General features: G+C 35.0%; 1 protein-coding gene and 1 pseudogene across 1 annotated transcript in view; one reads left to right on the forward strand and one right to left on the reverse strand.

Annotated features, from left to right (window-relative positions):
* The window catches only part of LOC138318352 (zinc finger CCCH domain-containing protein 14-like), a 35,300-nt gene extending 26,166 nt beyond the window's left edge, over positions 1–9,134 (forward strand). The window contains exons 10-16 of the mRNA XM_069260645.1: positions 1,461–1,809; positions 2,099–2,382; positions 2,725–2,854; positions 4,125–4,267; positions 4,695–4,822; positions 7,095–7,210; positions 7,910–9,134. Of these exons, the coding sequence (XP_069116746.1) occupies positions 1,461–1,809; positions 2,099–2,382; positions 2,725–2,854; positions 4,125–4,267; positions 4,695–4,822; positions 7,095–7,210; positions 7,910–7,967 (1,208 nt within the window). The 3' untranslated portion in view covers positions 7,968–9,134. The remainder of the gene's footprint in view (positions 1–1,460; positions 1,810–2,098; positions 2,383–2,724; positions 2,855–4,124; positions 4,268–4,694; positions 4,823–7,094; positions 7,211–7,909) is intronic.
* Positions 9,135–9,459: 325 nt separating this feature from the next.
* The window catches only part of LOC138319646 (phospholipase B1, membrane-associated-like), a 32,201-nt pseudogene continuing 26,783 nt past the window's right edge, over positions 9,460–14,877 (reverse strand).

The raw sequence follows: 14,877 nt of genomic DNA on the forward strand, positions 1-14,877 counted from the left end.
GAAAAAAAACCCACAAAACTCAGGTGGTTGTCACATATTGCCCTCTAGCATGGTAGCTGGTGCAATATTCACCCTGTGTCATCGTCTTGTAAAGATTGTAGTACTTTTCAGCAGATGATGTGTTAGGAACATGTCACTTTTTCCATCATAAAAATGACGATTTAATGCACTTTGTCTAAGAACTGGTGTGATAAACTTTGTATTCGTTCTTATTAATATAAAAGAAACAATATCCACAAACATGTATGCATATTAATACAGGATGAACACATTTGTGTTAAAATAATAAGAATTAAAAGCATAAGTGGTAAAAGTACATTTATAGCATATATCTGTCCGAACACTCATTAAAATGAACAAATGAGATAGAACCAGATGTCCCGGCGTAGTAAGCATTAATGTAACGTATTGGGATAACTGATAACACAGTTATATATGAATATACATCTAGCAAAGGATATCGTGTTCGTTGATGTGAATTTTTGACTAAATTTTATATTCTGGAAAAAAAAACTGGCTTCAGAATGAAAAAGCACAAAACTCAGGTGGTTGTAATGTCTTGCCTTCTAGCCTGGTAGCTGGTGCAACATTAAACCGTGTGCCATTGCTTGATGGAGTATTGTTACTATCATAAGGTGGTGTAAAAGGAACATACTGCCTATTTCAAAATTGGAAAACAATTAGTACTAGTCAATATATCGATTTCTCTGCTATGAACTAATAAGTCAAACGTAATTAAACAAGGAAATTGTAAAGCATTCCCTGAAATTTTCCTAAAGTACCAAGGAGTTAGAACTAGGTTATGTGGCATAATTTACATAAAATAATAAAGTAGACTTAGCTTTAGAAATGGAAAAACGCACAAAATTCATGTTGTTGACATATATTGCCTACTAGCCTGGTAGCTGGTGCAATATTAAACCCTATACGTTGCCTGATCGAGTATTGTAAACATGTTGCATATTTCAGAAGTTTAGAATTAGACCAATGAAAACTATTACCAAGGAGTTGGAACAAGGTTATTTGGCATGATGTACATGTAATAATAAAGCTGACTTTAGAATAAAAAAGCACAAAACTCAGGTGGTTGATACAAATTGTCTTCTTTCCTGGTAGCTGGTGCGATATTAAACCTTGTGTATTTGTCTGGTGAAGGTCGTTGTGGTGATTATCAGATGATGTTAAAGGAACATGTAATACAGATGGAAATATACAGCCATCAAAACTGAGAGAAAAAAATACCAATTGAAAGATGTACTTCAAAATACAACATTTTTCCTGCGATACAACATCTCGTTAATCTTTAGCTGTAGCAAAATGTATATTAAACAATTTTCTTGTGGAGCAATTTCCTTTTGTTGAAGATACAATAAAAAGATATGACAGTATTTCCGGTGTTATTCGGTAATAATTTGAGTGTTTTAAAAGTAACCGTTCAAGTTTTTATTGCTTTATTGCAGAAGTGGCTCGTGTTCCCCCAGTGATGGACAGCCGTCGGGTACAGTGTGTTCCCATAGAAGGCGAAGCGAAAGAAGAAATTTCAGTTAACTCGGATGAAGAGATCGATCTGGCGGACAGTAATGGGAAAGGCAGCGTAACTTCGGGAGAGGTGGAGGAATTCGAGAGTAATCCTGATCTAATTGCTGACGAAAATATAGATGAAATAGACACCGTTGTCGATGACACAGATATTCCGCAAGTCACTGAAGAGTATGATAATGACCTTAACCTTTTAGTGGAGGAAGTGGAATATTTATCAGAACCTGTTCAGAAAAGTCAGATAGACAAAAGAAGATTCATACAACAAAGGTTTGTAATCACAACATCAGTGACGTCGCATAGGACAAATTGTGGTTTTGATGAAATTAGCTGGTTCCACAGTTATTTAATAGTCAGAATGCAAAGAGTTATATTGAGGGATATTTTATATACTAGTAATCCAAGGTTGTCAATTAAGTACCCCAAGGATCTGTTGGCCCATTTCTTTTCCTACTTTATATAATGTAAACTAACAATACAACATCTAACAATTACAGTTGAGTAATATATTATGCGATAATGGAAATGTGTAATACCGCTAATTGGTCTTTTGAAACAGGAGTGAAGCAGAAGCAGCCAGTAATACAAAGTTCATAGTCACATTGGATGGTGTAGATCATGATAAATATGAGATTGCAATGGAAAGGAATGATGAGGAGTCTGAAATGGTTCTACAGGATGTGTCACAGCAAACCATACACATGGTTCAACAGGTGACACCTACTTTCCCAAACGCCTACAAACTAAAGGTACATCCAAAAGTAAATCCTGTAGAGATGAAAAAGCCAGATAATGCCCCACCTACTATAGGACCAATCTCCATCGACCTCAGAGATACCGATGGTATGTATAGGTACTACAAATATCAAACGCAAACCTGTACCACGCTTTAAACAGCGGAAATAATGTAATATGCAAAATGTTTATTAAATCAATGTGAATGACTCTTTTATATTTTCGATCTGTTGACCATCCTTATGAACATGGAATATACAGTTAAGTAAAATCCATCTTAATTTTCCAATCACTATGATGGTTTAAGAGTGTCGAGAGTGGACAAGAAGTCGAACATTTGCGAACGAAGAAACATTCATTGGACACTTGTTTAATATTTAAATAGTTTGTGCCGTTTGGTAAAAATAATGCTCTTTATTCGTGTGTTATCTATGTCATTTCTAAATACAGATGAAGAAGATATGGAAGTTGATGATGATAGTCCTTTAAAGAAAGCAAAAATGTCAGAAAGGTGTAGATTTTGGCCAGCCTGTGTGAATGGGAATTCGTGCACTTTCCACCATCCTACAGTTCCTTGCAAGTAAGTAATTTTAAGTTATAAATTACTCACTCTGCTTTCAAATTTTTAGATACATCTCGATATTTGCAATTGCTACTCCAGCTGTATTGTTATCCCCCGCCCAACGAAGTTGGCGGGGGATATACAAATGGGTTCCGTCCGTCCGTCCGTCTGTCCGTCCGTACGAATGGTTTCCGGAGCATAACTCTGAAACCAGTAGAGATATTTCCACGAAACTTCATACACACATTGGTCTTATGGTCAAGTAGTGCCTTTTGAAATTTTTAGGTTTTCATTTTTTTTTCATTTTTTCCATAACCATGGAAACATTGCTGAAAATATCATATTTTTGTACCAGGTTCGTTTCCGGAGCATAACTCTAAAACCAGAAGAGATATTTCCACGAAACTTCATAGACACATTGGTCTTATGGTCTAGTAGTGCCTTTTGCTATTTTAAGGTTTTCGCTTTTTGTACTTTTTTCTGTAATCATGGAAACATTGCTGAAAATGGCAGATTTTTGTGTAAGAATCGTTTCCGGAGCACAACTCTAAAACCAGCAGAGATATTTCCATGAAACTTCATAGACACATTGTTCTTATGGTCTAGTAGTGCCTTTTGCTATTTTTAGGTTTTCACTTTTTGTGCTTTTTTCTGTAACCATAGAAATATTGCTGAAAATATCATATTTTTGTAGCAGGTTCATTTCAGGAGCATAACTCTAAAACCAGCAGAGATATTTCCACGAAACTTCATAGACACATTCTTTTTATGGTCTAGTAGTACCTTTTGCTATTTTTAGGTTTTCATTTTTTGCACTTTTTCCGTTACCATGGAAACATTGCTGAAAATATCATGGTAAATGGTAAATGTTACTTTGCAAAACTCCACCCATCTTTGTGTATATAGTTTAATATAAATGTCAAGGCTGTATACCTGATTCAACAATTGCAGCCCCGCTCTACTTGAATTATACTCCATCTTTCTTTAGCTCAACTTCCTTTTTCCTGTTTTTTTTTTCATACACATAAGTCTCCACAATCAAACTTACTTCAACTTTGATATCTCCAATGGCGGGGAATCTGAATGACTATGTCCTTGTCTTTTCCACAAATTGATTTACTGACAAATTATTTTGATAACTGGTTTTGTGGCGCTCTGGTGTGAAATATAATTTCAAAAAATGGTTACAAGAGTATGGTTCTTTCGTACCATGCTTTGGTTTGAGTATATATTATCTTTCTGTGAATAGAAGTTTATGTATTATACAATGTTTTATTTTCATTCGTAGAATGTTTCCACAGTGTAAATTTGGTGACCGGTGCTTGTTTATTCATCCTAACTGTAAATTTGATGCCAAATGTACACGGAAAGACTGTCCATATACTCACGCTAGTAAACGGGGCAACGTAGCTACCACTGTTATACAAAAGAGTAAGTATTATATATTTTAATCATCTTTCATCGTGAAGTTCATTTGAAAATATATGCTACATATGTGCTCGAGCTAATATTGTTTCTTAATACTGTAAACCAACTTTCTTTCACTTTTAATTTACTTTCACGAATTTTAATATCCAAGAAAATCACGAATTTCACTATCAAAGAAAACCAGCGAAAATTTCTCTCCCCGAATTGATACATGACCTAGTTTGATTAAAATTTCAATTCATTTTAAGTCCACGAACTTGATTTGGAATGAAATTTAGTAGCTGCGAAAGAAAGTTAGTTTATAGTAACATATGAAGTAACTTAATGCTATCAGTTTATAAATTCTTCATTACTTGGTAATAAATAAAGCCATTTGAAAATATTTTGAAGATTATTTTTCACCTTTATGTTTTTATCTTCTCTGTTATAGTTGTACCAGTACCTGTTCCTACCCCAGGGCCTGCCCCCATCCGGCCGGCATACAGACCACTTTCTTCACTCACCTGTAAATTCTATCCAAACTGTAAAAACATGTCCTGTACATTTCCACACCCTACAGTAAGTATTAAGTCATTTAATCTTTAGACACTACGCATTTCATTAAACATAGGCAGCAATCTACTGTGTAACAAATTAACAATTTGCATTGTGTAGAAAATTGTAATTAAACCATTAATGTGAAAACATCAAATTTTGTTTTGTGTAATCAGGTTTAGTAATTCTTTGTTTCATCGACTACATACTAATATTCCTACCCCCAAAGTGTAATAAAAATTTGAAACCCCAAAAGAAATTACCATCGATATTATGTAGTAAAGTTTGTTGTGGTTTCTGACTTTTGTCTACGAAGAAAGAGGTAAAAGTAAAAGTATGAGTATTATTATCCCTCGTTTTCTCCGAAACGGGGGATATTAATTTGGGTTTGTCCGTCTGTCTGTCTGTCTGTCACACTTCGTTTCCGTGCAATAACTGTAACAAATGTAAACCGATTTTCTTCAAACTTGGTGACAAGGTTAAATGGCTTAAGGGCTCGGCCAAGTTCGATCGCGACTGTCGATGGACCTTATTTAGCGGAGTTATGGCCCTTTGAATTACTAAAAACGTCATTTTCTGCCATTTCCGTGCAATAAGTGTAACAAATGTAAACCGATTTTCTACAAACTTAGTAACAAAGTTAAATGCCCTAAGGACTCGGCCTAGTTCGATCGCGACTTTCAACGAACCTTATTTAGCGGAGTTATGGCCCTGTACTTAAATAAAAAAGTCAGTTTCTGCCACTTCCGTACAATAACTAATTAATAATAACAAATGTTAAAACTTGGTAACAAAGTTAAATGCCTTAAGGGCTCAGTCACGTTCGATCGCCACTTTTGGCAGATCTTAATTAGCAGAGTTATGGCCCTTTGATTTAATAAAATCAAATAAAAAGACCGCTAGCCGTTAACATCAAGAAGACTTCATGTAATATACCGGACTTTAGCAAGTCTTCGTAAGCCTAACAGTAACTAGTTGCATGCAGAACATTATACCGTGAGTTGTGCTTTGCCGACTTTTGAGACATATAATAAAACATGGCCTTATACTTTTGCCAAGTAAATGGTACATTATTTGGTTACTTATAACACTCAAATTTCTTTTGAATTCATAAGAACGCTAACATCAAGAAAACTTCATGCAATACACTGTACATCGGACTTTAGCAAGTCTTCATAAGGCCACCGTACATTGCACGGTATTATAATTTTATTTGTCACTTTAAAATGCCCGTACATATATAGATCTAAAACTATTATATTTCGCAAGTTTCTGTTGATAAATTTTTAAACTTTCCCCTTTCAATATAGCGCAGTTGTCGATAAAGTGACTCCCAGTGACAGATCAAGAGAGGAAACACATACTCAAAACTATTAACTTTTACTGCGCAATAATATAATCGGATATAGTTCGTCAATGCAACCAACACAAAACAATTATAAGCGTTATAAGAACTTTCTTTTGTAGTAACCTTCCTAACATTTGATAACAATAATCGATCAGTAGCATGAATTACGTAAAATTTAAATAAACATACAAAATCCAAAATCCACCGAAAGTCTGCCGCGGAGGAAGACAGCGAAGAAGGCGTTGTTCGTGATTTTCGGGAGACTACTATCTCGGAGTAATACCAATATCATAAAGTCCCAACTGAACACTTAAAACACTCCATCCATGGTGTATATATATGTACGAATTCGATGTCTGTGGTTTTGAATATTGGGGTTTTAATTTTCATACCATCAAGTATTACGTGAAATGAACAAAACAGCTTTTAATTTTCATCGCGGAGTGGTTTCATTGTTTTCATGTGCACAGGCTCGCCGAGCGTACCTAAGAATGCTGTTTCACAGCATCAAAAAAGAGTCCCCTGTGCAATAATTGTAACAATTGTAAACCGATTTTCTTAAAAGTTTGTATCGAAGTTAAATGCCTTAAGAGCTCAAGCAAGTTTAATAGTCACTTTCAGCGGACATTATTTTACACATCTTACTTCCGAATAAGGCTTCAGTTTATTTTTTTCATTTTTCAACCAAAGTCAAACCTAACCTCAATAATGTTTACCTACAATATGTCCTGAAAGCGGGGGATGGAAATTCCACGAAATTGCTTGTTTATTTTAGATTTCAAGGTTTTATGTTGTTTTGTAAATGAAACAGAAAACACTTTAGCTTTAACTATTGTCATATGTAATAAGAGTACAAATTCTAATTGTAGCTATGGAGTCCCAGTTTGCTTGTTTGTTTGTTTTTTTTTTAATTTTTCATATGAAACTAAATAATTATTTTGATTTTAGCCTTGTAGATTTGGTATGTCCTGCATGAAGAAGGCTCAGTGTGCTTTCTATCATCCAGCACTCCCTACAAAAGATAAATTAAAGTGGACGGCCAGTAAGACGTCTGAAGACCAAAGGTAGGATTTAGTTTGTTAATGTTGCTGTAACAAAGTCCATGCACTTTTTATGATTTTGCTAAACGATATTTCCAGTGTTTTAAGGATATTTAGTCCCCATCTATGTTGCTGTGACCTTTTGACTGATACAGAAGCAGCAGAAGATATTTTAGTGCATATTTCACAGATGACCTGACGTAAAATAAATCTTGTGAGATTACTTGCAATTACCAGTAATAGTTTTGAGTTTTGACGCTAGAACATATACATGCCAATGACTGCTTTTGATCAACTGGCACTGGCACTTATTAAGCAATTCAGGAGATCGCATAGACTCACACCAAAAGAATAATGTAACTTTACTTAACGCAACATGTTATTAAGTTCTAAGAATGTTCAACTCGGATGTATCTGTTTGACATAGTTATCCCATTGTTACCCATTTTATTTTAATTTCAAAATATTTTCGTTTTAGATAGTATAAAACTCTTAAATTCATTGTGCATATATAATGTGAAGGCATCTACAATTAAACTTGATTTTACTGAGGTGTGTGTCATAATAACATACCATAAGATGTTAGCTTTATTCTTGTGTAGATGTTAGCTTTATTCTTGTTTCTGTCATGTCAGTGTTATCTTCTTTAAGCTTTTTCCTCATTACCTGTGTGTTTCTTTAGAATTAACATTGTGTAAACGCATTAAATACTTTACATTTCAGTGATAGAAAACCTGACATGCAAGCGGTAAATAAACTTATATCCTCAAAGATTACATAACCGTGGTGATAATGGATTTCATTGAAAAGAGAAGAACTGGATGCGAACATATCACTGTAAAAACCCGTTAAATGGCAGCTTTGAGTGTGAACTTTATACTGCCTGTGCCAATAGCAAAACTTGTGATTACTGGAATGGATATTGACGAATATAAATATTATCTGTTTAGGCTAGATGTTACAGTATTTCGTCATTGAGAGTGGGTATGATCAGTGTTCTTCAGTCGTCTTGAATATATTGGACATTTCCATGCCAATAAGAATTCACTGTGACCAAAGGAAGTGTAACAGTTCAATCATGTTATTCCATTCGTGTTGTGTACCATTGTATATTGAGGATCCAACTTGACTTTAAATATTTCTAAAAACATTAAGTTCAGTATGTCTTATACCTGTCGGTATTGGATGGTGCTATATCTCTAAATATTTAAACAAGGATTTCGCGCGAATGTTTTTAGATTGTTGTTCTCAACTGTGATCTCTATGACTTTTATTTAAACACAACTGTACCAGGATACAACAGGTACTCGCTTTGGAAGCAACTTTAATACAGTTGAGCATTTTGTTTGTGTCATATTGTTGAACCAGATATGAAAATTTTTCAGGTTTTCACGTTGCGCTCTGTTTCAAAATGATTTTTGTTTTTTTAATTTAAACTGATAAAAAATTCCATCACTGAAAGTGCAGAAAATATGTTGCATTCGAGTTTAACTAGGAATAAAACTACTTTGAACTTGAGATATGATGTTGACTCTGTGTTCAGATATTCAGTAATGTCTTTTATATTAAACATTAACTTTAAAAACTGAGGACCCGAGATATATGGAATTGTAAGGACAACAGTGAATTATCATCAAATGCACGTTGTTACAAACATGGCTCCAGAACTGGTTTCCGATATATTATTAGTACAGTGCTATACATTTGTAATTTGATTTTGAATTTTCCATATTCTAGTAGTCCAGAAAGGGCGTTAAAATTGCTTAAAGTTCATGTGTTTAAGTGATGCATTGCTTTTAATATTTAAAATTCTATTTCATTGAAAGCATTTTTAAAAGAAATATTGCAGTATGAATGGGTTGATTGTTTAGAGGCGATATTGAAATTGTATGTCGACCGTTCTGTTATTTCGTTGTTCATTTGTCATGTGTAAATACATGTGTATGTATAGACATGTGATCTTTGTGTAGTGTGTCACCTTATGTTTGGTTTTCTTGATAAAATAAGATCATGTGAAAAAAGTGGAAAGAGTTCCTAGTTTTAATTTTGTGATAATAAACTGCTTCATGTAACATGTTATTCGTGCAGATTACCATGTTACAAACTGTGAAATGGAAATAATTGTACCAACACCATTGCAGTATCTCAAAGCAACAAATAAATAAGTAACATGATAGGAAAATACTAAAATTCCAGTCATATACATACTAAATATATATTCAATGGATAAATGATGATATAAACGTGTTGGTTATGTTAAATGAAAAATAAACTCAATTTTAACATATTTATTGATAAATATAATATTTTTATCACAGTTATGGATCATTTGATTCAATCGCGAGGTGTTTATTTCATAGCAATGTTGGCCTTAAACTGATCTTAAACACAACAGATTTGTTGCCAACAAAACGGTACATATCAATATACATGTTCCATAAACACATACGTATGCAATTTCATTTTCAATTATTACAAAACTCATGTATACATTCTGTTGATAGGAGGTAAATAAAAACATGAACGCATGAACATACACGAAACAACACGTAGATACAGCTAATGGACAACCAATACATAAAATGAATACACGAAACAACACGTAGATACAGCTAATGGATAACCAATACAAAATATGGAGGAAACATTCATATGCGTTATAAATAGCTGATACTTCTTCCTATTGTCGTAGTTTCAGATGATTAATATTAAACATTTTATAAAATCACATAAAATAACATGGTATTGTTATAATATAATATCACAATTGTTAGAATAAATTACCTCATGATTTAAATTGACGATTCATTGAACATATTTGGTACTTTGTGCAATTGGGAACTGTCTTTCAGCAAAGATTTTCAAAGGCTGAATTATGAAAATGTGATCTTCAATGATATTACTGATTTGATTGGAAAACATAAATTCACATTTGGCACTTAAATGATTTTATATTAAGTAAATATATCATATTTGTGTGTAAGACATGCTTGTATCTGATTCGATGAGACGATGTTTTTCTGAAGTCTTAGAATATCGCTTGTATAAAACGGTACCCAAGACAGCTAACCCTACGATAATTGACATACAAGCACCAAGGATCAGACCACTTGTAGAAAGAGAGCTTCCGGATTGTGTGTCGACATGCTTATTAACATCGCCTTGCATTTGGTCTCCTTCATATGTCTCTCCTAAACCGGACCTGCCTGACACGCTGTTCTGGTATGTGGTGAAATATCTGTTGTCCTGTGAAAAGACAATATCACCCAACAATATAAAATCAGAAATTATACATATGTTTCGGTATAGCATTCGTCATCTTGATATGTATGCTTTTATCATTAATAATTGAACTCATTTATGAATCATTTCATAAACGAAGTTTGAAAATACACAATTACATGAAACACAGATAGAAAATCACAAGCATACATATACTTAAGTAATGATGATCAAAATAAACAACAAATAGAAAGGTCATATCAAACACTAATCAAAATATTTTTTCAATAACCCTTCAAGTTAAAATACATTTAATAATAAAATCTTCCGGTGCCTACCTTTGTTGGACACTTGACTTGCTCACCCGGCTTCCAGTATTCGCGTTTCTCACTAACGCTCTCAAGCTTAACATTAATAAAAAGAGTAATCTCTCATAACTTTAACTAAACATTAAATATGTATAAACATGATTATAAACGCATATACATGATTATGTTCATCGATTTGCATTTTAGAAAAAAAAAATGCTTTTGTTATTCAAATTCATCTAAACTGACGTCCACCACTACAAAATGGATTTTACAATCACGAAGTAAAATGACTAACTTTGTATGAAGACATTGCATCAGAGTATAGATTGTGTATCACTTTGAATAGTTAGTAATTCTATAATCAGACAAAAGTGGAGTGTCACTCTCAACCTTATTTGCCTGGTAGCTTTGGTATTGAAAAAACTGGATTGCATCGTGTGAATTGTATTATCAATCAACCATTTCGCCTGCCATCTTGGAGCAAACTTCAAATATCTAGTTTGGAGAACAGCAAAGCTCGCTTCAGCTCTTGTAGTTTTTAAAGACCTTATCATGCCACTAATTTGCGCTCAACGGGTCTCTTGAAACTCTCAAAATCCTGTGTTTTATTCCTAGAGGAACGATTGCCCATATCAACAGCATTCATTGTTATTCCTTAAGCCCTTAGTTGAAAAGTACAAATTGGCCTCTTGAGCATCTTGAATTAGTTGTTGATAGTAATTAATTAGTAATTTAACGCTTAACACCAAACCTTAACGTGATCATTTCAAAAGCTGATAGATACCGACGCCGACTACAGTGATCATAAGTTTTATTCTCTTCGAGAAGCACTCTAGTAAAATACACACACGAAAAGATTAACCAGATTACGAGGATGTGACTGTAACCTACCATGTTATTCCATAGAGCTGTAGCAGCCGATTGGTGTCCTAGCCGACTCAGATGGAAACAGTCCGGAGCAAAGTAAGCTAAGTCAGGACGGCCATTCTTCTGCAAATCAAAGAAAAGAACTAATTCTGGTGCAGCGTGATACCTGATGACGATTGTGATGGAATGACGCTGAAAGATTATATCCCGCGCAAACGTCATTTTAGCGGAGAGTTGCGTTCCATCACCACTGGAGATACTAATCAATCACAAACGTTATCGGGTATCACGTGGAATCACGTGGAACATAAAATAGTTCCATTCAAAATGGTGCTGATAAACTATCAGGTTTTGCTACATTTTTGTAAAAACTCTACCTTTTTAGCTCATCTGGTCCGGAAAATCAAAAAGATCTTATGCGATATCGTGTCGTCCGTCAGCAAACGGGTCAATTTGACTATTTCCACATTCACACTTCTCTCAACCGAAGCATGGGCTAGTAGTTATATTGAAATGGTAGCATCCTTATGAGGTGGGGATTCAAGATTGACTTGATGGGACTGTTTCCCGGGAGCCCGTGGAGCCGTTTTCACAACATCAACAGATATATATCTCGTTTTGTGAATGCATGCTTATCGGGTTTTCAGTACAGTCGTGTCGTTAGATCTGGCTGTCACTGAGATGCGCGGTGTTGCATGAATACAGAAAACGTTTCGTCTTTACCAAGGAAGACCTTTTGATCATGTGAAATCGTGTAAATAGTGTCATTAAACGCACTAAGTGACGAAATTGTATTCATAGATTAGGTATATATAACTTGCCAAAATGTATTTGATTACATAGTAATTCGCCACATTCCATCTTATGACGTGATTCGTTCGATACACATGTATGTTTTACACAGTAAGCGGTTATCCGTTCCATGGAATTTATTGCAGCAGTTGAATGTATAATAATAAAGAATTCTTTAAAACTTAAATTTTTTTATGACAACATTAACAAACCACATGTACGTGCACTGTCTATGCCCAGTATGTAGCCAAATCGACGGGAAGTTCGTGGGTCACTGTCTACAATTTATGAGTCAAAGTCTAGACGATTCGAACGGTTTCAGATGTACCATCCAACTTAACTTCGACTCATCGATGTTTTAATGTAAAAACATCCATATAGGGTAGGGGTTCAAAATTGTACATCGGGTGGGTGTATGAGACCACACCCCATTCCTGATTGTAATAGTTCTGGTTTATAATTTCTTAAAACCTAGGTGAGCTATACATGCCCTCCATGTCCCTCACCTGTGGAAGTTCAGTGGTGGTGAAGAAAGGCTGTATGACAACAGCGAAGTCGTTCCTTTCAAACTGCCCGGATGTTACGAGATCGGCGAGTTGGTGTTGGTATGCTTCAACTGCTAGCTTCATCTCGTTTTCTTTTTCGCTGTTACGTGGATAGGCTGCACACTGACACAAGAACCTAACCAATCGTAAAAAAGATTTAATACAGGTTCAAGGACAATTATCTTGTCATTTTGATGTTATTAAATTTATTTAATCGTATAGACTTGGTCACACAGCTGCTTTGGCCTTCTACATGTTGCACAACTAGATATCAATAACTAATTGATTTTTTTAATTATTGTGGTAAAATAGCGATGTTTTTATAACCATGGTAGTGGTAAACCATAGGTGAAATTCTCTTACAAATGGAGTGTGTCACAGACTAGGTTTTCGTTTAGATCCTTGACGACGGCGATGTTAAGGACAGGGACGACGTTGACAAATGCCCGTGGCACGTGTTCGTATAAATAGTCTAGGGACTGCTTGATGTTGTCCACGTATCGTTCGGGGGAATATTTTTCCTGCAACATATAAATTTGCTGATCATATATTATCGCTTAGCATAGTAATTATTAACAGAAATCACCGATTAGGATAGTCACCGAAAGCCATTGGAAGTAACATGATCATATCAATGGACTTTCAGAGATTTCATTCTTATATCAATTATAAAACAATAGTTCATCTCGATTAGCCTGTTTATGTAGATTTTGATATCGTAATTGAATGCAGATTAATTTACTGGAAATAGGAAATTCTTAATAATCATTTTGCTATTTATTTATCTCCGTAAATTGATATTTGCTTCACTTATGTATAAAGGATATTTTTAGCCCACCATCATCAGATGGTGGGCTATTCAAATCGCCCTGCGTTCGTGGTCCGTCGTCCGTCCGTCGTCCGTCCGTAAACAATGCTTTTTATCACTATTTCTTAAAAACTACTGCAGGGATTTTGTTCATACTTCACATAGAGACCAGGCAGCCATCTTTGATTTTGGCGGTTGAAGTTTGTTATCGCTGTTTATTGAAAACTATTGAAGAGATTTTGTTCAAACTTCACATGAAGGGTCCTCTTGGTCCATATTTGTGCCATACAGATTTTGAGGCTGATCGGAAAAACAAGATGGCCGCCAGGCAGCCATCTTTGATTTTGGCAGTTGAAGTTTGATATCGCTATTTTTTGAGAACTACTGAAGTGTTTTTGTTCAAACTTCACATGGAGGGTCCCCTTGGTCCATAGTTGTGCCATACAGATTTTGTGGCTGATCGGAAAAACAAGTTGGCCGCCAGGCAGATTTTGTGGCTGATCGGAAAAACAAGTTGGCCGCCAGGCAGCCATCTTTGATTTTGGCGGTTGAAGTTTGTTATCGCTATTTCTTGAAAACTATTGAAGGGATTTTGTTCAAACTTCACATGAAGGGTCCCCTTGGTCCATATTTGTGCCATACAGATTTTGAGGCTGATTCGAAAAAACAAGATGGTCATCAGGCAGCCATCTTGGATTTTGGCTGTTGAAGTTTGATATAGATATTTCTTGAAAAATATTGAAGGGATTTTGTTCAACCTTCAAATGTAGGATCTCATTGGTCCCTAGTTGTGCCATACAAATTTTGAGGCTAATCGGAAAATCCAAGATGGTCGCCAGGCAGCCATCTTGGATATTTAGCCCACCATCATCAGATGGTGGGCTATTCAAATTGCATTTTGTCCGTGGTCCGTGGTCCGTCCTTCCATCCGTCCGTTAACAATCCTTGTTATCGCTATTTCTCAGAAAGTACTGAAATCTGTCTCAAATTTCATATGTAGGTTTGCCTAGGGCCCTAGTTGTGCAAATTGTATTTTGGAACCAATCGGTCAACAAGATGGCCGACAGGCAGCCATCTTGGATTTTCATAGTTAAAGTTTGTTTTCGCTATTTCTCAGAAAGTACTGAAGGGATCTGTCTCAAATTT

This window comes from Argopecten irradians, chromosome 3 (genome assembly GCF_041381155.1).
Source record: "Argopecten irradians isolate NY chromosome 3, Ai_NY, whole genome shotgun sequence".
Taxonomy (NCBI): Eukaryota; Metazoa; Mollusca; class Bivalvia; order Pectinida; family Pectinidae; genus Argopecten; species Argopecten irradians.